A 25,964-nucleotide genomic window follows, 5' to 3' on the forward strand; every position below is an offset into this window, starting at 1 on the left:
AGGTGTGATATGTGAGATATATAATATGATAGGGTAATGTATGGAAAACAGCACTCCATGTTGTGATTGAAACACCAAGGTGATTGTTTACAGCATTTGAAATATAGTGTAATGTGTCAGACGGCCAAGTGCCCTTTCTCAAGCTATGCCTGAAACTTTGCTGCTGTCTTTGGCTATTCTCTAAGGCCAAGAAACACATTGGTCACCTGTGGCCAAGCATGGATATACTTAAAACCTGGACCGTTGGGGTGCCTTGAGGACTGAATTTGGGGAGCTATCCTAAGACCTTTGGAGTCTGAGATATGGTACACCTGTTGATTGATTGCAATCAACAAACAAGTTATACCTAGGGCAATGATGGGGGGGGGGGGGGTCATTAGGTCGACAAGACTTAGGTCGATAGACATTAGGTTGACCACTATTGGTTGAAATGCATTAGGTCGACATGGTCACTAGGTCGAAATGTACTAGGTCGACGTGGAAAAAGTTTTTTGCTATTTGGCCATGCTAAAATTGTAGTAGGGCATGCAGGGATGTGTAGTACAACAACAGCTGAAGTGCCAAAGGTTCCCCATCACTGACCTATGGCATTCCTTTGTGTTGATCACACGGTATGTGTGCATTTGGTTCCACTTTAATATTAATTTCCAAGTTTCACAAAGGAAGGCGCCTGGTGCTTCATTTGTTTCTGAATTAACACCTATGTGAAAAGTTCTGAAGGATTCTGTCTAAAGGCAACCACCTGACGTTCGGGGAATGGAGGAATTCACCTCTTGTTTGAAAGTGGACTTACACTCGATTACTTAATTTAGTGCCACTGTTATTGGGAATCCTGGGGTAGATGGGCACCTCCAAACACACAGCAGCCAGGAAAACAGCCCACCAGTCCAGCGGTTTTGTGCAGTCTATCCGTGACTAGATTGCGCAGTATGAAAACAAAACATAAAAATTAAATACTAGTCCATCTGGGCACTAACTAAATGTAATAGGTTCCCTCTCTGGGAGGTAGGGCCTAATGCCCCTACCACAAAAACAGACATATGCACAGTACCTACAGTCAGTAAATCAGTATCATAACAGACCTGCTGCCTGTTTTCCAGGTAGTGAGACCCTGAACCAAGCCCTGACACAGCTTATACAAGACTTTTACAGGTGCAGCCTGTATTACCCCTTTCAGACCGCCTGAGGCGGGTCGCACCCGGAAGCCTGACACTGGTGCTTCCAGTGTGCGACCCGCCTCAGACCCCCCGCCGCCGTTGTCTGCAACCTGGCATATTGCCGGATTGGTGACGTCATCGGTGACGCGGCGGGGGGCGGCGCTTGGAGATCACTTCATCTCTAAGCTCCGCTCGTCCATACAGAGTGAACGGGAAACGGGTCGCATCGACCTGGCTCCCGTTCACCGCACAGCAAGCTGGGTTGAACACAAGTTCAACCGTGGTCACTACCAGGGTTGAAATACCGGGTCGCTCGACCGGGGATATTTTCCCTGGCACCTTTCAGACCACACGTGAACATGGGTTATGCGCACTCATGTGCAATAACCCGTGTTCAAAGCTGGCAGTCTGAAAGAGGTATAATTAGCCTGCACGCTCTCTCTCTCTCTCTCTCGCCTATATATATATTTATATATATATATATTTATATATATATTTATATATATATATATATATCCCCTTATCACAGCATTATACCACACTGTGGGGCCCCATATAACAACATTGTCACAACATTATACCACACTGTTGGGCCCCATATAACAACATTGTCACAACATTATGCCACACTGTGGTGTCCCCATAGCACAACCGTATGCCACACCGTGGTGTCCCCATATCACAAACTTATGCCACACTGTGGTGCCCGTATATCACATCATTATGCCACACTGTGATACACCAAATATCACAGCATTAAGCTATACTGTAGCGCCCTTTATCATGACATTATGCCACACTTCAGTGTCCCTCCTATCCCAACACTGTGCCACACTACCACGACTCAATATAAAAACATTGTCACACCACAGTGCCTTGTCTCATTACATTTGCCATGCTGCATTGCCTCATATCTCTCATATTATGGCACTCTGTAGTGTTTCCAGATCACATCATTGTATCACACTACAGTACAGTACCTGGTATCACATAATGCTCATCCTCTAATCCTCTCTGCATTCTGCAATTGTCTGTCTGCGAGGTGGTGCACTGGGAAGAAGACCCATTGTACAAACTAACATGATCTAAGTATATTCAGTACAATGTATTGAATACAGTATTGAATAAACATGTATTGTGGGATGTAGTTTGTTGACTGTAATTTCTGGTTTTCAATACATTGTGTAGTATATTGAAAGCAGAGATAATCTACCCTCCAGCATACACTGGTTTATTACGATCGATGGGTTGAGGTAAGCTTCCTTTACATTCTGCCATTGTGTGAGAGACAGCTGTAGGCTGCAGCCTGTTAATTAATGAATTGGCCTGAAGACCTGAGGTGGCCCAATGGGATGGTTACCTGCCCTCTCTCCTTTATTCAGTTCAGGGTTCCATAAACTCCTTAATCTCATGTTTGAACTACACATATTAGAAGTTTTCATTATCCCAATTCCCTGGAGTTTAAAAAGAAGAAAAAAATTCATCAGAAAGCAACGTGTCCACAATCTGTCATCTTCTAAGTGTGTTTTATATATGTATTTGTGCATAGTGCTGAGATTTACAACAGGGACACTTAACATTTATTCTTTAGTATGCGTGCTCCTGTGACCAATGCTATTCAATTAGAAAATGCTTATTGCGGTAACTCCACAGTGCGTGACTTGTGGGATGTGCACGAAAAAGTAGGCACAGCACCCTGAAGCCAAGAAAATGGCAAATAACATTGGATAACAGTATAGAAAGCTACAGATGTGCCCTTACTAAAATCGCACTGAGAATCCCTCTGTGTCAGTGCGCCATGTTATAGGCCAGTGGTTCTCAAACTTAGTCCTCAGGACCCCACGCAGTGCATGTTTTGCAGGTCACCCAGCATGTGCACAGGTGTATTAATTACTCACTGAACATTTTAAAAGGTCCACAGGTGGAGCTAATTATTTCACTTGTGATTCTGTGAGGAGACCTGCAAAACATGCACTGTGTGGGGTCCTGAGGACCGAGTTTGAGAACCTGTGTTATAGGCTGTTCATAACGTGCGAGTTCTCTCAAAACGTGCCAATTCATCTATATGAAATATGCAAGAAAATAGCACTTTCAGTAGCATAAAAAATGTCACAAATATTTTCTTAAAAGCACGATATTAACAAAGTAGCATAATATTAGTTTAAAAGTAGCAATACATTAGTGAAAAAAATAGTGTGAAGACTAAGCAACATTGCTGTCTATACAAACTATGTGCATTGAGGCTAAAAGTAGAAAATCATGTTGTCATATTGTACATTGGGGCTGATTCTTCCCAGAGGCAGTGCCACTTGAGTGATGTTTTCAGAGTCACAGTGATTGACAGGTTGCAGGCATTTCGGTGTGGCGATGGGAAGCATGCTGAAGCCAGTGGCTGCATCCTCTGATGCGGCTTCACTTACCCTAGCAGCATATTTTGTGCCAGACATCCTGAGTAACCTGATGGTTGATCAGAAGTCCAATGTTGAGACCAGTGGTCGCAATGTTGATCCAATGCTACATCTTTGGATGTAGGTAGTGGATAAGAGAAGCAATGGGCATATTTTTATACAAGCCCATTGTTTGTCATGCATGTCATAGATCGGGATCAGTATGAAATCCAGCCGGACGGGACTCTGGTGGTCGGAATACCGACACCGGGATCCCGACTGGCACAATCCTGACAGGAGGGCGAGCGCAATGCAGCCCCTTGCAGGCTCGCTGCGGGCACGGTGCCTCGCTACGCTCGGCACACTCATTAATTCTCCATCTATGGGTGTCGTAGACACCCACAGAGGGAGAATATGTCGGGATTGTGCCGGTCGGGAACCCGGTGTCGGTATTTCGACCGCCGGGATTCCGTCCAGCGGGATCTTGACCGCATCACCATAGATCACAGTATTATATGTATGAGTTTTCCATGTTTAGCTGCATTCAGTTTTCTGTATAGGATTCACGCTCTGTGCTACTTTCCCCTAATATTATGCTATTTTTTATTAATATTACACTACTTTCTCTGACGTCCTAGTGGATGCTGGGAACTCCGTAAGGACCATGCTGGGAACTCCGTAAGGACCATGGGGAATAGCGGCTCCGCAGGAGACTGGGCACAAAAGTAAAAGCTTTAGGACTACCTGGTGTGCACTGGCTCCTCCCCCTATGACCCTCCTCCAAGCCTCAGTTAGATTTTTGTGCCCGGCCGAGAAGGGTGCACACTAGGGGCTCTCCTGAGCTTCTTAGTGAAAAGTTTAGTTTTAGGTTTTTTATTTTCAGTGAGACCTGCTGGCAACAGGCTCACTGCATCGAGGGACTAAGGGGAGAAGAAGCGAACTCACCTGCGTGCAGAGTGGATTGGGCTTCTTAGGCTACTGGACACCATTAGCTCCAGAGGGACCGAACACAGGCCCAGCCTCGGAGCTCGGTCCCGGAGCCGCGCCGCCGGCCCCCTTACAGAGCCAGAAGCAAGAAAAGGTCAGGAAAATCGGCGGCAGAAGACATCAGTCTTCAACAAGGTAGCGCACAGCACTGCAGCTGTGCGCCATTGTTTCTCAGGCACACTTCACACTCCGGTCACTGAGGGTGCAGGGCGCTAGGGGGGGCGCCCTGAGCAGCAATGTAAAACACCTTGGCTGGCATAAATACACCACATATAACCCTCAGGGCTATATGGGTGTATTTTAACCCCTGCCAGAACTTACCAAAAAAGCGGGAGAAAAGTCCGCCGAGAAGGGGGCGGAGCCTATCTCCTCAGCACACGGGCGCCATTTTCCATCACAGCTCCGCTGGAAGGACGTCTCCCTGACTCTCCCCTGCAGTCCTGCACTACAGAAAAGGGTAAAAAAAGAGAGGGGGGGCACTAATTTGGCGCAGTTTTATATTAACAGCAGCTATAAAAGGAAAAGCACATTTATATAGTGGTATTCCTGTATATATATAGCGCTCTGGTGTGTGCTGGCATACTCTCCCTCTGTCCCCCCAAAGGGCTAGTGGGGTCCTGTCCTCTATCAGAGCATTCCCTGTGTGTGTGCGGTGTGTCGGTATGATTGTGTCGACATGTTTGAAGAGGAAAATGAGATGGAGGCGGAGCAATTGCCTATTATACAGTTGTCACCCCCTAGGGAGTCGACACCTGAGTGGATGAGCTTGTGGAAGGAATTGCGTGATAGTGTCAGCTCCTTGCGACAGTTGACGACATGAGACAGCCGGCTAATCAGCTTGTGCCTGTCCAGGGGTCTCAAACGCCATCAGGGGCTTTAAAACACCCGTTACCTCAAATGGCAGACACAGACACGGATACTGACTCCAGTGTCGATGATGAGGAGACAAACGTGACTTCCACTAGGGCCACACGTTACATGATTGAAGCAATGAAAAATGTATTGCATATATCTGATAATACAAGTACCACTAAGAAGGGTATTATGTTTGGTGAGAAAAAACTGCCTGTAGTTTTTCCTGTATCCGAGGAATTAAATGAAGTGTGTGATGAGGCGTGGGTTTCCCCCGATAAAAAAATGATAATTCCTAAAAGGTTATTGGCATCGTACCCTTTCCCGCCAGAGGATAGGGCACGTTGGGAAACACCCTCTAGGGTGGATAAAGCGCTCACACGCTTGTCTAAACAGGTAGCACTACCCTCTCCTGATACGGCCGCCCTAAAAGAACCTGCCGATAGAAAGCTGGAGAATATCCTAAAATGTATATACTCTCACACGGGTGTTATACTGCGACCAGCAATAGCCTCAGCCTGGATGTGCAGTGCGGGCCTGGCGTGGTCGGATTCCCTGACTGAAAATATTGATACCCTTGATAGGGACAGTATATTATTGACTATAGAGCATTTGAAGGATGCATTTCTATATATGCGTGATGCACAAAGGGATATTTGCCGACTGGCATCAAGAGTTAGCGCGCTGTCCATTTCTGCAAGAAGAGGTTTATGGACGCGGCAGTGGTCAGGTGATGCGGATTCTAAAAGGCACATGGAAGTATTGCCTTATAAGGGGGAGGAGTTATTTGGGGTAGGTCTATCAGACCTGGTAGCCACGGCAACTGCTGGAAAATCCACATTTTTACCCCAGGTAGCTTCTCAACCTAAGAAGACGCCATATTATCAGGCGCAGTCCTTTCGGCCCCATAAGGGCAAGCGGGCAAAAGGCGCCTCATTTCTGCCCCGTGGCAGAGGGCCAGGAAAAAGGCTGCAACAAACAGCCAGTTCCCAGGAACAAAAGCCCTCTCCCGCCTCCGCAAAGTCCTCAGCATGACGCTGGGGCTTTACAAGCGGACTCAGGCACGGTGGGGGCCCGTCTCAAGAAGTTCAGTGCGCAGTGGGCCCACTCGCAAGTGGACCCCTGGATCCTTCAGGTGGTATCTCAGGGGTACAAATTGGAATTCGAGACGTCTCCCCCTCGCCGTTTTCTAAAGTCTGCTTTACCGACGTCTCCCTCAGACAGGGAGGCAGTATTGGAAGCCATTCACAAGCTGTATTCCCAGCAGGTGATAATCAAGGTACCCCTCCTACAACAGGGAAAGGGGTACTATTCCACACTATTTGTGGTACCGAAGCCGGACGGCTCGGTGAGACCAATTTTAAACCTGAAATCCTTGAACACTTACATACAAAGGTTCAAATTCAAAATGGAGTCACTCAGAGCAGTGATTGCAAACCTGGAAGAAGGGGACTATATGGTGTCTCTGGACATCAAAGATGCTTACCTACATGTCCCAATTTACCCTTCTCACCAAGGGTACCTCAGGTTTGTGGTACAGAACTGTCACTATCCGTTTCAGACGCTGCCGTTTGGATTGTCCACGGCACCCCGGGTCTTTACCAAGGTAATGGCCGAAATGATGATACTCCTTCGAAGGAAGGGAGTTTTAGTTATCCCTTACTTGGACGATCTCCTGATAAGGGCAAGATCCAGGGAACAGTTGGAAGTCGGGGTAGCACTATCTCAGATAGTGCTGCGCCAGCACGGTTGGATTCTCAATATTCCAAAATCGCAGCTGATCCAGACGACACGACTTCTATTCCTAGGGATGATCCTGGACACAGTCCAGAAAAAGGTGTTTCTCCCGGAGGAGAAAGCCAGGGAGTTATCCGAACTAGTCAGAAAGCTCCTAAAACCAGGCCAAGTCTCAGTGCATCAATGCACAAGGGTTCTGGGGAAAATGGTGGCTTCTTACGAAGCAATCCCATTCGGCAGATTCCACGCAAGAACCTTCCAGTGGGATCTGCTAGACAAATGGTCCGGGTCGCATCTTCAGATGCATCAGCGGATAATCTTGTCTCCAAGGACAAGAGTGTCTCTCCTGTGGTGGTTGCAGAGTGCTCATCTTCTAGAGGGCCGCAGATTCGGCATTCAGGACTGGGTCCTGGTGACCACGGATGCTGCCTGAGAGGCTGGGGAGCAGTCACACAGGGAAGAAATTTCCAGGGCTTGTGGTCAAGCCTGGAGACATCACTTCACATAAATATCCTGGAGCTAAGAGCCATCTACAATGCTCTGAGCCTAGCAAGACCTCTGCTTCAAGGTCAGCCGGTACTGATCCAGTCGGACAACATCACGGCAGTCGCCCACGTAAACAGACAGGGCGGCACAAGAAGCAGGAGGGCAATGACAGAAGTTGCAAGGATTCTTCGCTGGGCAGAAAATCATGTGATAGCACTGTCAGCAGTGTTCATTCCGGGAGTGGACAACTGGGAAGCAGATTTCCTCAGCAGACACGACCTCCACCCGGGGGAGTGGGGACTTCACCCAGAAGTCTTCCACATGATTGTGAACCGTTGGGAAAAACCAAAGGTGGACATGATGGCGTCCCGCCTCAACAAAAAACTAGACAAGTATTGCGCCAGGTCAAGGGACCCTCAGGCAATAGCTGTGGACGCTCTGGTAACACCATGGGTGTACCAGTCAGTGTATGTGTTCCCTCCTCTGCCTCTCATACCCAAGGTACTGAGGGTCATAAGAAGGAGAGGAGTAAGGACTATACTCGTGGCTCCGGATTGGCCAAGAAGGACTTGGTACCCGGAACTTCAAGAGATGCTCACAGAGGACCCGTGGCCTCTACATCTAAGAAAGGACCTGCTCCAGCAGGGACCCTGTCTGTTCCAAGACTTACCGCGGCTGCGTTTGACGGCTTGGAGGTTGAACGCCGGATCCTGAAGGAAAAAGGCATTCCGGATGAAGTCATCCCTACCCTGATCAAAGCCAGGAAGGATGTAACCGTACAACATTATCACCGTATTTGGCGTAAATATGTTGCGTGGTGCGAGGCCAGGAAGGCCCCTAGAGAGGAATTTCAACTGGGTCGTTTCCTGCATTTCCTGCAAACAGGACTGTCTATGGGCCTAAAATTAGGGTCTATTAAGGTTCAAATTTCGGCCCTGTCGATTTTCTTCCAAAAAGAACTGGCTTCAGTTCCTGAAGTACAGACGTTTGTCAAGGGGGGGTACTGCATATACAACCTCCTTTTGTGCCTCCAGTGGCACCTTGGGATCTCAATGTAGTTTTGGGGTTCCTAAAATCACATTGGTTTGAACCACTTTCCACTGTGGACTTGAAATATCTCACATGGAAGGTGGTAATGCTGTTAGCCCTGGCTTCAGCCAGGCGTGTTTCAGAATTGGCGGCTTTATCCTATAAAAGCCCTTACCTAATTTTTCATACGGACAGGGCAGAATTGAGGACTCGTCCTCAATTTCTCCCTAAAGTGGTTTCAGCATTTCACTTGAACCAGCCTATTGTGGTGCCTGCGGCTACTAGGGACTTGGAGGACTCCAAGTTGCTGGACGTAGTCGGGGCCCTGAAAATATATGTTTCCAGGACGGCTGGAGTCAGAAAATCTGACTCGCTGTTTATCCTGTATGCACCCAACAAGCTGGGTGCTCCTGCTTCTAAGCAGACTATTGCTCGTTGGATTTGTAGTACAATTCAGCTTGCACATTCTGTGGCAGGCCTGCCACAGCCAAAATCTGTAAAAGCTCATTCCACAAGGAAAGTGGGCTCATCTTGGGCGGCTGCCCGAGGGGTCTCGGCTTTACAACTTTGCCGAGCAGCTACTTGGTCAGGGGCAAACACGTTTGCTAAATTCTACAAATTTGATACCCTGGCTGAGGAGGACCTGGAGTTCTCTCATTCGGTGCTGCAGAGTCATCCGCACTCTCCCGCCCGTTTGGGAGCTTTGGTATAATCCCCATGGTCCTTACGGAGTTCCCAGCATCCACTAGGACGTCAGAGAAAATAAGAATTTACTTACCGATAATTCTATTTCTCGTAGTCCGTAGTGGATGCTGGGCGCCCATCCCAAGTGCGGATTGTCTGCAATACTTGTACATAGTTATTGTTACAAAAATCGGGTTATTATTGTTGTGAGCCATCTTTTCAGAGGCTCCTCTGTTATCATGCTGTTAACTGGGTTCAGATCACAGGTTGTACGGTGTGATTGGTGTGGCTGGTATGAGTCTTACCCGGGATTCAATATCCTTCCTTATTGTGTACGCTCGTCCGGGCACAGTATCCTAACTGAGGCTTGGAGGAGGGTCATAGGGGGAGGAGCCAGTGCACACCAGGTAGTCCTAAAGCTTTTACTTTTGTGCCCAGTCTCCTGCGGAGCCGCTATTCCCCATGGTCCTTACGGAGTTCCCAGCACGGTCCTTACGGAGTTCCCAGCATCCACTACGGACTACGAGAAATAGAATTATCGGTAAGTAAATTCTTATTTTTATGTTTGTCCAATTAAAAGTAGTGATAGCAGTGTGAAAATACTGTACACTTGTGAAAAATTGGGATGATTCTGAGTTATACAACATTTTTACCTTTAAAAATAAAATTTTTTAGGAGCTGCGAACTAGATGCGCACTAACTCAACACATTTTCTAATTGATTAGCAGATAGGCACGGAGGCAGCCTGCATTAATCAAGCTAATTGAATTGGGACCATAGAGGCAGATAATGTGTATATGAATTATACCCCTTTCAGACTTCTAGCACACCGGTAAAGATCATTTGCCTTCAGGCCTACGTAAATCCTGAGTTGATGTGCCTTCATGCGCAAAACCCTGGGATTTTAAAGTACAGTAGTTCTTAAGGGGTATGAGAGTGTAAATGTTTGTATCCTTTTTGGTGTACCTTTTGCTTATTATGAACTAAAATACTACATTTTCTAAATACACAATTACTGTCAGACTGAGTAACTATGTGTATAAACCCACATAATGCCATGATGATTTGATGAAACTTTCTGTATTTCTGTACCGGTTTGCATAGAATGATACTTACTAAATATTTGATGAGCTCTTGTTGATATATTTCCTGTTGTGTTTATATACCAATTTTCTACTTTTAAAAAAATCTTCAAAATATTCTCAACTTTTATTGACAAAATAACGCTAGAAGAGCCATTTTATTGATGCTTATGTAGTGACTCTATCCTGCTTTACCCTGGAAAGTCTGGTTATAAATGCTACATAGAAACAGAATGTGCTGGCAGTAGTAAGTAAAGCATCTGCACAGTAACTTGTATATCCACTGTAATTCCCCTTTACATGTTTTCTGTAATTGCAATTGGCTAAAGCTTGGCTAATTGTTAGAGATTACTGGAGATTGGCTGCTGACCTTTCTGATATGCATGAATAATCGATATGTAACACTGGGAGAGGGGACAAATGCAGCATATGCTTCTCAAGTGTAACCCCTTCAGAGCCGATTTGGGAGTAACTCCATACACAGGGAGATTTTCAGGTTCTTTATGATAGAGCAGTTTTGTCTGAAATAACCCTAATTTCTTTTTATTTTTTATTGGAATATATTTATTTTGTGTTTAAGCGGATTTAAAATAAAAAAATAAAATTTAGTCAAATTTATAAAACATGTACTGCTCTTCCTATAAAAACTATGGGGTATATTCAATTGAAGTCGGATCCATTCCGACATTCATTTGTCGGAATGGATCCGACAACCCCTATTCAAGTCTCATCTCAATTCGACTTTTTCAAGTCGAACTGAGATGAGTGACCCAGAGGAGAAGGGGTGGGGGGAGCCGCAGGGAGACCAGTGGGGGGACAGCCGTCGGCAGAAGGATGTCACACAGCCGCCCGAACTCACGGCAGTGTCCACCTGGCTCCAGCAAGCTTGCTGGAGCCGGGTGGTTGCTACCGTCAGCGGCGTGGCTGTGTGACATCCTGCTGCAGCGCTGTGCTGTAGCGCTGATCTCCTCTGGCTGCCCGCAGCAGTCCCCCGTCTCCCTGCGGCTCTCCCCCCTCTCCTCCTCTGGGTCCGCATCTCAGTCTGACATCTTTTGATGTTGGACTGAGATGGTCGAAAAGGTTTTGGCCCCGTTTTCGACACAAGCACGTGGATCGGCAGCTATTCCGCCGATCCACTTGCTTTTCGACAAGTCGAATTCATCGACTTGTCGAAAATATTGAATAGGTCGAATCACGATTCGGCCTTAAAAAGTCGAAAACTGCCGTCTTTTCGACAGACGGCAGTTTTCGACTTCAATTGAATATACCCCTATATGTTCTTAATGTAACGACCGATACTGGAAGAAAATATTTGTAGTTACTGTAGGTTGGGAACTAAGAAATTTTATTTTCTGACCTGACCTAAAGACTCAGAGCCTTATTCACAGATGGACGCAGACGCTGTGTTCGCATGCAGCGGCCGTGTCCATAGGGCACTGGCTATAGTGCGCATGCACAGCCTATGGTGATTGGTAGGTGCCAGGTGTCCAGGGACGGCGTGGGGCGGGATAGAGAGATTCAGGCGTGTCATTGGCGTTTTCGGAGTCGGCCGATGACGCCTGTTATTCCTGCGATAGGAAACATGGCGCGCAGGCAAGGGTCAACCTCTATTGATTTGCGATCACATCGCGGGGTGGCACCACACATGCTGGGTATATGGTCGAGAGCAAAATCTGCGACCAACTCTGAATAGCGTCCTCAATACTCATTCCCTATGTTGTGCACTATAACATGGCTGTCTGGTTCTTCAGCCTCATTGATTCATTGGCTATCTGCTATTTAGGGGTATATTCATTTGAAGTCAAAATCTGCTGTCTTGTCGGAAAGGCGGCAGGTCGGCTTTTTCAGGTCGGAAGGGGTTCCGACCTATTCAATCCCCTGCTTTTTTCCCCCGACAAGTCAGGGAATTCGACTTGTCGGAAAGCATGTGGATCGGCGGAATAGCCGCCAATCCGCATGTGTCTGTCGGAAACGGGACCAGATTCGACAGGTTTTGGTCCCGTTTCCGACAATCTTAATCCGACTTTAAAAAAAGTCGAATTGAGGAGATGAGACAGGGATCCGGAAACTCCTCACTCCCGGCAGCGCACCCCATCTGCCGGATTTGGCCACTCATTGAAGAGGGCTCATCCCACAGTCGGATTTGGCCACTCATTAAACAGGGCTTGTTAGATCCATTCCGACAAATGCATGTCGGAATGGATCAGACTTGAATTGAATATACCCCTTAGTCTGCGAATCATAACTCTGTAGAAGATACTACTATTTAAAAAAATAAATAAATCGGTAATACTCTTTTCAGACAGAAACGTCTGAAATTCCCAGGTTTTACTCTGCATTTCAGTGCAGGGTCGCTTTGCTGGACCCAGCCTGACCCCCCTTTCACACAGGGAAGCAAATTACTGGGTGAAGCAGTTCTACCTAGTAATTTGCAGATCAACATGGTTATTTTTTTTGTGTGGGTCAAACTCCTGGGAATTTCAACCCGGGTTGATCCTTTCACACAGAAAACAGCCCGGGTTGACCTGGCAAATTACTGGGTAGAAACCTCTGTGTGAAAGTAGGATCATTGAACTATTTCTTATATTGGTCACTTGTTCATTTTAGAATATGCCATATGGTTTAAAAAACAAACAGTCCTCATCTGAGATTTATTGTACCTCTTTCTACTTTGTTTTCAGTATGGAGCAGAGTTCAGAAGGTTCTCCTTAAATCGTTACAAGCCTGGAACTTTCGAGGAATTCTACAACCTTCTCATTCAAGTCCACAATCTCTCCAATGTGGATGTGATGCTTGGCTATGCCGATGTGCACGGCGACCTCCTTCCTATCAACAATGACGGCAATTTCTGTAAGGCCGTGTCGAGTGCTAATCCATTGCTTAGGGTATTTATACAAAATCAAGGTAAGGCATCTGTTTTCCTTATCCATGCTTTGAAAGTACAATAATCTCCGTTCTCACACAACAAGAATGAGATTGAAAAGGGTTGGCTGCTTGGTATCCTAACTATGCAATGTCGTCTAATTCCAGTCTATTGATAGCAATGGTTGTGGTTATAAAAGACTGGATTGGACCACCAAACGAATGAGAACTGTTAACCATGTTTTTTTTCTTCACAGCTGCTAGAGTCTAAATTTTATCACATACGATAACATAATGGTTATATGTTGTACAGTCTGTTAGATTACCCACAGATTTTGATATATTGTTGCCTTAAACTGGTCGGCTCATATGAAAGCTGCCTGCAGGTTATTGTGTAAATTGATTTATGTCTGTTAGGGCTTCACCTGGGATGCTATAAAAGCTATATCTTTTTCAGCTAAAAAAAAGTACAGTGCCCAAATGAGCCCATGGTGACCGAGATGAAGAGGAGAATTCTCTCTGGTTTACCATGAGAGCGCAGAATACATTGTATGCAACTTCTCCAGACCTAATCTCTGCCATGTGACGGGGAGAAGAGCGTGCCCCCCTCACGTCACCATCATACTATGGGTGTGATCAAGTGCTGTGCTTAGAGCCTGCTCGAGAATTCAGTGTTACTTGTGGGGGTTAAGGTTATTTTATTTTGTTTTCAATTTCTTTTTTTTGGGTGGGGGGGGGGGGGGGGGAGGGGGGGGGAGTGTATGAGAACAATTTGTGAGGATAATCATCCTAGCATTCAGCCATAGATTGACAAAGAGCAGCTGTGACACAGTGTCTGTCTTGCTCGTTTTATGGCATCTCTAGCTTACACAAGGCTTCAGTGAATCTCTAGAAGTGTTTTTACAAGACTTTGTGGTCAGATTGCAGCTTGGGTGACAGCTTCTAGAGGTCATTAAAAGTTTGAACATGGTCTTTATTATCCTATTTAGGAATACCAGTAACACAATTAACCAATAATATACAGTTAAAGCCATAAAATAGAATTGGGTTTTACAAGGAACTGCTTAACTGTAATTCTGTTAATAAATGGCGCTAGGCTACAATTACGATATGTAAGATCTCTAAACAAGGTTCATCTCTCTTCACTTGGGAGATTTTCTTCTCTTGCGCAAAGTTTATTTTTGTGGTCGTTAAGATCCTAAATGGCGCCTAGTCGAAATTAGAACTAGACAGGTCCCTTACACATTAGAGGTGTATAATAAATATAACAAAAACCTAAATCCAAGTGATCAGCAGAGACTGCCTATTCCTTTCATTTTAGCCTCTCATTAGGGAACAACAGGAATATGACAGACTTCCCTCGCAATCTGTAACAGTTCACATGTTATTTTTGTAAATGGTAAAGAACACATTACCATATAAATTACACAGTATGAAGGATTGCCTTTACTAAATATGCATTTCTCTGACGTCCTAGTGGATGCTGGGAACTCCGTAAGGACCATGGGGAATAGCGGGCTCCGAAGGAGGCTGGGCACTCTAGAAAGATTTATGACTACCTGGTGTGCACTGGCTCCTCCCACTATGACCCTCCTCCAAGCCTCAGTTAGATTTTGTGCCCGGCCGAGGTTGGATGCACACTAGGGGCTCTCCTGAGCCTTTAGAAAGAAAGATAGAAATTAGGTTTTTTATTTTCAGTGAGACCTGCTGGCAACAGGCTCACTGCAGCGAGGGACTAAGGGGAGAAGAAGCGAACCTGCCTGCTTGCAGCCAGCTTGGGCTTCTTAGGCTACTGGACACCATTAGCTCCAGAGGGATCGACCGCAGGCCCAGTCCTTGGTGTTCGGTCCTGGAGCCGCGCCGCCGTCCCCCTTACAGAGCCAGAAGCAAGAAGAGGTCCGGAAAATCGGCGGCAGAAGACATCAGTCTTCACCAAGGTAGCGCACAGCACTGCAGCTGTGCGCCATTGCTCCTCACACACACTTCACACTCCGGTCACTGAGGGTGCAGGGCGCTGGGGGGGGGGCGCCCTGAGAAGCAATAATAACACCTTGGCTGGCAAAAATACCACAATATATAGCCCCAGAGGCTATATATGTGGAAAATACCCCTGCCAGAATATAGGTAAAAGCGGGAGAATAGTCCGCGGAAAAGGGGCGACGCTATCTCCTGCAGCACACTGGCGCCATTTTTCCCTCACAGCTCCGCTGGAAGGAAGCTCCCTGGCTCTCCCCTGCAGTCTACACTACAGAAAAGGGTAAAAAAGAGGGGGGGCACTAAATTTAGGCGCAGTATACAATTATAGAAAAAGCAGCTATAGGGGACATAACTCAGTTAGTCCCTGCATTATATAGCGCTCTGGTGTGTGCTGGCATACTCTCACTCTGTCCCCCCAAAGGGCTTTTGTGGGTCCTGTCCTCTGTTGGAGCATTCCATGTGTGTGTGCGGTGTGTCGGTACGGCTGTGTCGACATGTTTGATGAGGATAATGATGTGGAGACGGAGCAGATGCCTTTAGAAGGGATGTCACCCCCTGCGGGGCAGACACCTGAGTGGTTGAGCTTATGCAAAGAAATGAGTGCACGTATAGATTCCTTACATAAGAAATTTGACGACATGCCAAATGTGGGACAGCCGACTTCTCAGCTCGTGCCTGTCCAGGCGTCGCACAGGTCATCAGGGGCTCTAAAACGCCCGCTACCTCAGACCGCTGACCCAGCTGTCGACACTGATACTGACACCAGTGTCGACGACGATGAGTCTAACCTGATGCCCACTTTGGCCATTCACTGCATGATTGAGGCAATGAAAGAGGTGTTACACATTTCTGATATAAATACAGGTACCACTAAAAAGGGTATTATGTTTGGGGAGAAAAAACTACCCGTAGTTTTTCCCCTATCAGATGAATTAAATGAAGTATGTGAAGAAGCGTGGGCTTTCCCTGATAAAAAATTGGTAATTCCTAAGAAGGTACTAATGGCGTTCCCTTTCCCGCCAGAGGATAAGTCACGTTGGGAAACACCTCCTAAGGTGGATAAAGCGCTCACACGTTTGTCTAAAAAGGTGGCACTACCATCTCCGGATACGGCCGCCCTCAAGGAACCTGCTGATAGAAAGCAGGAGGCGATCCTGAAGTCTGTATATACACACTCAGGCATTATACTTAGGCCAGCTATTGCGTCAGCTTGGATGTGCAGTGCTGCCGCTGCGTGGTCAGATAAACTGTCAGAAAATATTGACACATTAGACAGGGACACGATCCTGCTAACCATAGACCATATCAAAGACTCAGTCTTATTTATGAGAGATGCACAGAGGGAAATCTGCCGACTGGCATCTAAAGTAAGTGCATTGTCCATTTCTGCTAGGAGAAGCTTATGGACTCGCCAGTGGACAGGAGATGCAGATTCTAAAAGGCACATGGAAGTGTTGCCATATAAGGGTGAGGAATTATTTGGGGATGGTCTCTCGGACCTAGTTTCCACAGCAACGTCTGGGAAATCAGCATTTTTACCCCATGTCCCCTCACAGCCTAAGAAGGCGCCGTTTTATCAGGTTCAGTCCTTTCGGACCCAGAAAAACAGGCGTGGAAAAGGCGGGTCTTTTCTGTCCAGAGGCAGAGGTAGGGAAAAAGGCTGCAACAAACAGCAGGTTCCCAGGAGCAAAAGTCCTCCCCCGCTTCTTCTTCCAAGTCCGCCGCATGACGGTGGGGCTCCACAGGCGGAGCCAGGTACGGTGGGGGGCCGCCTCAAGAATTTCAGCGATCAGTGGGCTCGCTCACAGGTGGATCCCTGGATCCTTCAAATAGTATCTCAGGGGTACAAACTGGAATTCGAGGCGTCTCCACCCCACCGGTTCCTAAAATCTGCCTTGCCGATTGCTCCCTCAGACAGGGAGGCGGTGCTAGCGGCAATTCACAAGCTGTATTCCCAGCAGGTGATAATCAAGGTACCCCTACTTCAACAAGGCCGGGGTTACTATTCCACACTATTTGTGGTACCGAAACCGGACGGTTCGGTGAGACCCATTTTAAATTTGAAATCCTTGAACACATACATAAAAAAATTCAAGTTCAAGATGGAATCGCTCAGGGCGGTTATTGCAAGCCTGGACGAGGGGGATTACATGGTATCCCTGGACATCAAGGATGCTTACTTGCATGTCCCCATTTACCATCCTCACCAGGAGTACCTCAGATTTGTGGTACAGGATTGCCATTACTAATTCCAGACGCTGCCGTTTGGACTGTCCACGGCACCGAGGGTATTTACCAAGGTTATGGCGGAAATGATGATACTCCTTCGAAAAAAGGGAGTTTTAATTATCCCGTACTTGGACGATCTCCTAATAAAAGCGAGGTCCAAGGAACAGTTGTTGGTGGAAGTAGCACTATCTCAGGAGGTGCTGCACCAGCACGGCTGGATTCTGAATATCCCAAAGTCACAGCTGGTTCCGACGACACGGCTACTGTTCCTTGGTATGATTCTGGATACAGTCCAGAAAAAAGTGTTTCTAACGGAGGAGAAAGCCAGGGAGTTGTCATCTCTAGTCAGAGACCTCCTGAAACCAAAACAGGTATCAGTGCATCGCTGCACGCGGGTCCTGGGAAAGATGGTGGCTTCTTACGAAGCAATTCCCTTCGGCAGGTTCCATGCCAGAATCTTTCAGTGGGACCTGTTGGACCAGTGGTCCGGATCGCATCTTCAGATGCATCGCTTAATAACCCTGTCTCCAAGAACCAGGGTGTCTCTACTGTGGTAGCTGCAGAGTGCCCATCTTCTAGAGGGCCGCAGGTTCGGCATACAGGACTGGGTCCTGGTGACCACGGATGCCAGCCTTCGAGGCTGGGGGGCAGTCACAAAGGGAAGAAACTTCCAAGGACTATGGTCGAGTCAGGAGACTTCCCTTCACATAAATATTCTGGAACTAAGGGCCATTTACAATGCCCTAAGTCAAGCAAAATCCCTGCTCCTACACCAGCCGGTGCTGATCCAGTCAGACAACATCACGGCAGTCGCCCATGTAAATCGACAGGGCGGCACAAGAAGCAGGATGGCGATGGCAGAAGCCACAAGAATTCTCCGATGGGCGGAGAATCATGGACTAGCACTGTCAGCAGTGTTCATTCCGGGAGTGGACAACTGGGAAGCAGACTTCCTCAGCAGACACGACCTCCACCCGGGAGAGTGGGGACTTCATCCAGAAGTCTTCCAGATGCTGGTAAACCGTTGGGAAAAACCACAGGTGGACATGATGGCGTCCCGCCTCAACAAAAAGTTAAAAAGATATTGCGCCAGGTCAAGGGACCCTCAGGCGATAGCTGTGGACGCTCTAGTGACACCGTGGGTGTACCAGTCGGTTTATGTGTTCCCTCCTCTGCCTCTCATACCAAAGGTATTGAGAATAATAAGAAAGTGAGGAGTAAACACAATTCTCGTGGTTCCGGATTGGCCACGACGAGCATGGTACCCAGAACTTCAAGAGATGCTCTCAGAGGACCCGTGGCCTCTACCGCTCAGACAGGACCTGCTACAGCAGGCTTACCGCGGCTGCGTTTGACGGCATGGCGGTTGAACACCGGATCCTGAAGGAAAAGGGTATTCCGGAAGAAGTCATTCCTACACTTATTAAGGCCAGGAAAGACGTTACGGCAAAGCATTATCACCGCATATGGCGGAAATATGTTGCATGGTGCGAGGCAAAAAAGGCCCCAACAGAGGAATTTCAGCTGGGTCGATTTCTGCATTTCCTGCAAGCAGGAGTGAATATGGGCCTAAAGCTAGGCTCCATTAAAGTACAGATCTCGGCTCTGTCGATTTTCTTTCAAAAAGAACTAGCTTCAGTACCTGAAGTTCAGACATTTGTGAAAGGAGTGCTGCATATTCAGCCCCCGTTTGTGCCCCCTGTGGCACCTTGGGATCTCAACGTGGTGTTGAGTTTCTTAAAATCACATTGGTTTGAGCCACTTAAAACCGTGGATCTAAAATATCTCACGTGGAAAGTGGTCATGTTATTGGCCTTGGCTTCAGCCAGGCGAGTGTCAGAATTGGCGGCTTTATCATGTAAAAGCCCTTATCTGATTTTCCATATGGATAGGGCAGAATTGAGGACTCGTCCCCAGTTTCTACCTAAGGTGGTGTCAGCTTTTCACCTGAACCAGCCTATTGTGGTGCCTGCGGCTACTAAGGATTTGGAGGACTCCAAGTTGCTAGACGTTGTCAGGGCCCTGAAAATATATGTTTCCAGGACGGCTGGAGTCAGAAAATCTGACTCGCTGTTTATCCTGTATGCACCCAACAAGCTGGGTGCTCCTGCTTCTAAGCAGACTATTGCTCGCTGGATTTGTAGTACAATTCAGCTTGCACATTCTGTGGCAGGCCTGCCACAGCCAAAATCTGTAAATGCCCATTCCACAAGGAAAGTGGGCTCATCTTGGGCGGCTGCCCGAGGGGTCTCGGCTTTACAACTTTGCCGAGCAGCTACTTGGTCAGGGGCAAACACATTTGCTAAATTCTACAAATTTGATACCCTGGCTGAGGAGGACCTAGAGTTCTCTCATTCGGTGCTGCAGAGTCATCCGCACTCTCCCGCCCGTTTGGGAGCTTTGGTATAATCCCCATGGTCCTTACGGAGTTCCCAGCATCCACTAGGACGTCAGAGAAAATAAGAATTTACTCACCGGTAATTCTATTTCTCGTAGTCCGTAGTGGATGCTGGGCGCCCATCCCAAGTGCGGATTGTCTGCAATACTTGTAAATAGTTATTGTTAACTAAAGGGTTATTGTTGAGCCATCTGTTGAGAGGCTCAGTTGTTTTTCATACTGTCAAACTGGATATAGTATCACGAGTTGTACAGTGTGATTGGTGTGGCTGGTATGAGTCTTACCCGGGATTCAAAATCCTTCCTTATTATGTCAGCTCGTCCGGGCACAGTGTCCTAACTGAGGCTTGGAGGAGGGTCATAGTGGGAGGAGCCAGTGCACACCAGGTAGTCATAAATCTTTCTAGAGTGCCCAGCCTGCTTCGGAGCCCGCTATTCCCCATGGTCCTTACGGAGTTCCCAGCATCCACTACGGACTACGAGAAATAGAATTACCGGTGAGTAAATTCTTATTTTTTCGATTGGCTGAGTGATCAGTGTACTACTGTAGTTCAAATCATCAGTGGATTGCGGTGAGAACAGTCCTCGTGTGCCAACTGCAGTAGGTCATCTGATTTGTTTCTTTAATTAGTGGTAGATGCATCAAAGAAACCGATGATTTGTGTATCAAATGTACATTCTACATAACAAAAACAACAGCTGACTTTATAAGGACTCTTTAGGTCATTAGAATATCTTATTTTCATCATTATTAAATGTAGGGGTAATTGTGCACCAATTTGACAGCACTCTTTCTCATTCTGAAACTCTCCATTCACTGTGTAAGCAAGAGCTGTACTCAAGCGCCCATGTAATGCTATCCTAAGCCTTATTTGTTGCAATTTATTGCAATTTTATGTTATTGTTACATTTTGTTTATGGTGAATAATGACCTTTTTAAAGGTTATTATATTTTTGCTATTACACTACATTCTTGAGCAGCTTATGAGTCTAGCTCAGAGGTTCTCAAATGTGGTCCTCAAGGCACCCCAACGGTCCAGGTTTTAGGTATATCCATGGCTCAGCGCGGATGGTTAAATTAAATTTCAGAACCTATGGTTTAGCTTTCTGAATTCTATCTCTGTAAAATGTTATGTGGGGTACACACTTACCAATCGGTCAAAAGGACCAATTGTGACATCGCTGTCGCTGGTTTCTATGGCCAGCTTATGAGTCGGTCAGATGTGCACAATATATTCTGTTCCCACTAGAATGCAGGCAGGGCGCTGAGGTATAGGGATGGCGTCACAGCGAGCACCTGAAAAGGGGGCATGGCTGTCATGTCTCCATCTGTGTCACTTTTGGGGGCGTTCCCACCACTTACGGAGGTGCTGGGCTTCCCCCAAGCTCTCCCCTCATTGTGAGTAGATGCCATGCGCATGTCATCTATTCAACCAGCAGTGATTGTTATACCGCAACTTTTCCCACCCGCAGGACACTGCGGGCCACAGGTGGGAAATGCACAGGGCAGGGTGCGGATGTACTGTATTTTTCAGATGTATTTTCCATGCAGCATGGCCAGTGCAATAGATCTGTGAACAGTCGTTCTCAGATATGCAGTGCACCAGCTGTATAAATTATATATTGTGTAGTGTGTATCCAGCCTTAGCAAGTAGCTTTCTGTAATCTGTACATAGATGCTGTCTTTTTCACTTAGACCTGCAGCACGGATGCCTACTTAATTACTATTAAATCACATTGAGCAGAAGCACACACTATACCAATATTTCTATTCAATATTTATGTATTTATGTACATATAAGGGTTGACACTAGTCTATAGAGTTCAGCTGTCTTAAAAATAATTGATAGTGTTTTTTTTTTTAAATCTAGTGGAATTGATTTACTTACGTGTGAATGATGACTGTATACTGTATATCATGGGCCTGATTCAGGTCCCAGCGCTGATGCGGCGTATGCCACAAAGTACCGATGTTTGGTACTTTGTACATGCGTCTGACCTGTACTGTGCATGTGCAGTACAGGTCTGTAACGTCTGTTGCAATACGGCATCAGACTGTCCGTGATTGACAGTCTGATGTATTTTGGGGGCAAGGAGTGGGGCGGTTACTGTCTCCTTTTCCCAAAACAGAGGAGTGTTGCCGCCATTGTTGGGGTGGAAATGGGCCAGGATCTCCATCAAAGGACAGATTTCATGGCCTCTTGCTTGGACCTGCAGCGGCCGCCTTGCGTGGTTCCATGGGTCACGCAGCGACTGATGTTGTTGCAGATGATCCGATGCAGCTCCTGCTGCATTACCATATTAGTGCTATCGCTGCTGATTCCATGAAAGCAATTCCGACCACGTTTGAATCTGTCCCCATATTTTCCTAAAACTAATGATTCCTCTTCCTCCTCTTTGGCAACAGATGTGAGGTGGTTAATTCTCCTTTACAGACAATCCAATATGGATCACCCGTTAAAAAAAAATAAAAAAATGCTGACCTCCCGAAAACACACAGGTTCAGTGAAACCTGTGTATTTTTGGTAAAAACAGCCCCGTTTTCGCATAGAAACGGGTCTGTTTCCGGGGGGGATTTGGTTTTGCCTGCCCGAGGCAAGTGAAACAAAATCCCAGATAACCGCGGCGACCTGCAGTGTCCCTTGCCCGCCGCATCAGCAGCCGCCTGGGATTGCAGGGAAGGCGCCGCGGCCCAGGAGCTGACACTTTGCGCTTAACCCCGTCGGGGAAGCCGGGGTAGCGCCATGACCCGAATTCCCCATCTTCTCCCGGTCACATGGGGAGCGGTCATATGACCGAAGGGAGCCCGGAACTGCAGCGCTGCACCGGGAGCTGTCAGGAGCCAGCACTCTGTGCAGCATCAGATAACCCCCGATAAGCCGCTGCACATGCTGGCTTATCGGGGCTAATAGTATAGCCCCCAGTGGGACAATTAGCCCCGGTAAATTACCGGGCTAATTGGATATCCCCCTAAAGGGCAGTGGCAGACAGACAGGTTTGTAAGAGGGGAGAGAGAGCGTGAGCCAATAACATGGAGTAGTGGGTTAGGATGAGAGCTGGAAGGCTTTGACAAAGAAGCCCATTGAGAGCCCATTTGAAGTTCTGAGGAGAGTTCCAGTAGTAGGAGCAGCGTGGGCAAATCTTGGAGGTGGGAGTAATCAGTTGGAGGGAGAGGCGGCAATCATTTGTGCAGCGCAGTGGGTTGGCAGGAGTGGTGATGAGGTCAGAGATGTAAATAGGAGTAATGAGTAAGGGCATTGTGAGGATTTTGAATTGGGTTCTGAACAAGGGGAGAGGGGAGCCAGAAGTAGTGCATTTGGAGAGGATGATATGTTGGGCAATAGAATTAAAGTGGAGAGGGGTGGGAGACAGAGAGGCCAGATAAAAAAGTAGGTTGCAGTAATCCACTGTAGAGATGACCAGTGAGAACCATAAGTTGCCTTCTAGGTGAGAGAGACTGATCTGGAAGATACTTCTGAGATGGAAATGGCAGGACTGAATGTGTGGTTTGAAGGAGTCAAGGATATTTCCAAGACAGCGCACTTTCAGACTAAATGAAATGGTAGAGCTGTCAATAGAGAATGACATTGAGGGAGCTGACGTTACTTAGGAGGTTGGGAAGTCTAAATTTCTTTGAAATTAAGCACACATCTCTCCTTGTGTATGCCCCATAGCGATGCGCGGTCCCGCATGCAGGCACAATCTATATCGCTCAGCACACATCTCTGTACACATCGGTACGGTGTGTACCCGACATTAGACATGTTAAGTTTAAGAAAGCGCTGTTACATCAAAGAAGAAATAGCAGAGAGAGAGAGAGCTGGTGATAAGAGTGAGGAGAGGTCAGGGGAGGTAAGGTGGATCTGCGTGTCATCAGTATATAGATGATATTGGAGGCCAAAGGAGCTGATAACTTTGCCTAAAGAGAAAGCGTAAAGGGAGAATAGAAGTTGTCCAGAAACAGAACTTTGGGGAATAAATACTGGTGGAAGTGGGGGAGAAGTGGAATCATAGGAGGAGGCAGAAAGATGGGTGAAAGAGGTAGGAGGGCAGTGTCATGTAGATGGTGGAAGTGAAGCATTTGCAGGAGGAGAGAGTGGTCCTTTTGTTAGCATATTTAGATATTTTGTTTTTATTACGAAGGAGGTTACCTACAGATAGGACTTCAGCTATGCAAGGTGGAAGTGGGAGGATTCTTTCTGGAGACCCGTGGTACCACACAACTTTACTAGATTGTGGTGGCACGGGGCACAAGCCTGAGATGGAAAATGCTTTCTTTGAGAGATTCACCTTCCACAAGTGAACCACAGGAATGGTAGCCTGCTGTGGTTGCTGCGTGAATTCATTTACATCCAACCAGAAATTGTGGGGCCCGGGACTGAAAAAATAGGCAGGGCTTCCCCCTCCATTTTAGGCGGATATTTTGGTCAATACCTGGTTCGATACCTGGTTAATTGCATGATATAGAAAACAATAATGTGGGCGTTTATTAAGTAAATGTACTGTTGCAGGAGATACTTATATTACCGCTCTGCTGTTACAGTTTTGTGTTATGATGCATCACATTCACATGACAGCTGAGCCAGCCCCAGGCCCCCTTCTCAGAATCGCAAACAAACACACAAAAAACACATACTTACCTTTCCAAATCCGTCCTGAGAGTCCTCCTCACTGCTCTCTCTCTCTCTCCCACGCTGTTCCTGGCTGTCCTAGCTCTTCACCACCGCGGCTCCTGTTCACTGACGCACTCTCAGTCTCAGCAGAAGGGGAGCGGCAGGCGGCGGCTGTCTCAATGACGGCGGCCGCCGGGATATGAAGGGCAGTGTAACTGGTAGCTCTAGCAGCCGGCCAGCTGCGGTCAGTGTCACCGGCGCCGCCGGGAATATCCACGGCTGGCTGTTTGAGCAGCCCGGGCCGTCCACTCTGTCAGAGTGGCCGGGCCCGGGACAACTGTACACAGGTCACACCCCCTTGATGGCGGCCCTGCATCCAACTTCGTGCAAAGCCTGCCTATGCATTGGCTGCAATTTCTGGGATAAACTGGAACCTGGCTTTTTTTATTCTGTCCATGGAGAGATTTAGAAGTTTTATGGAAACATGCAGGAAAAGAGACCCTGATCACACAACTCTGGATAGGCCCCAGGAAAATGGTTGTAGCGGTTTCTGGTACCATATTCCTACCAAGTTTGCACAGCCTGTGAAGCACTTTCAGAAATTATATCTTCAAAATGATATGCAAGTTGAGGACAAAGAGAGGAACAGCAGCCACCTTCTTAGCGGGTTAATCAAATGGATTACAGTAGCATTACCAGATAGCTTTTTTATAATGAAAGAGGGTCTTTAACAGTCTAAAATTTCCCTTTCTCAGATGAGCCTAGATGAGGAAGGTGCCCTTTTAGAACAATCTGCTCTGAAAAATAGACAATCTAATATATTCTTTTTCTGAAGACAAGTAAATATCTCCAAATTCTGACTAAATTCTGAGTTATTTCTATCCTTTCCACCCTGGTGAAATAAAGTTCTGAAATACAATAGCTACAATGAATACAATGGATCGCAATAGAAGTCCTCACGCATGCACGCAGTCATGTGCGTGCATGCACAGAAGTGCGGAAATAGCGGTTGACGTATGTGTTACCAGACTCTCCAGAAAAGTCCCATTTCCCCAGAGGGAACCCAACTCTCAGAGGCAGTGCGGTCTCTACGAAGCGTCATGTCGCCACAACTGCAGCATTAAAACGGCAGTACCAATGGCAGCAGCTTCCATAGCTTTGTGGAGGCTCCATTTGAATCTGGGATGCAAGCACACTAGTTGAAATGGTAATTGGGAAAAAAAACATATTTTTTTGCCCATGTTGGTGTAGGAACTTTCATGTAAATCAGGAAAATGTGTTCCATTCCCTATGCCCCTAGCCCAAGGGTCAAAATGCAGAAAAATGTTGCAGTCAGAACTGATAGGCAATAGCATTTACTAGTTTCAGACTCAATGTGTAGGAAGACAAATGGAAGATGCAAGGAAACCTTATTAACAGTAATAATTTACTATCCACAATTTGGACATTTTATGACTTTGTCACTGACAGCTTAACATTTTCTGT

The 25,964-nt window shown here is 46.9% G+C and overlaps 1 protein-coding gene across 2 annotated transcripts in view; it reads left to right on the plus strand.

The window, feature by feature from the left end:
• PARD6G (par-6 family cell polarity regulator gamma) overlaps positions 1-25,964 on the plus strand; it is a 208,436-nt gene that overhangs the window by 75,544 nt on the left and 106,928 nt on the right. For both annotated transcript variants that reach the window (XM_063923285.1, XM_063923286.1), the window contains exon 2: positions 13,083-13,305. In XM_063923285.1, coding sequence (XP_063779355.1) covers positions 13,083-13,305 — 223 coding nt within the window. The remainder of the gene's footprint in view (positions 1-13,082; positions 13,306-25,964) is intronic.

The sequence above is a fragment of the Pseudophryne corroboree genome, chromosome 5, assembly GCF_028390025.1.
Source record: "Pseudophryne corroboree isolate aPseCor3 chromosome 5, aPseCor3.hap2, whole genome shotgun sequence".
Taxonomy (NCBI): Eukaryota; Metazoa; Chordata; class Amphibia; order Anura; family Myobatrachidae; genus Pseudophryne; species Pseudophryne corroboree.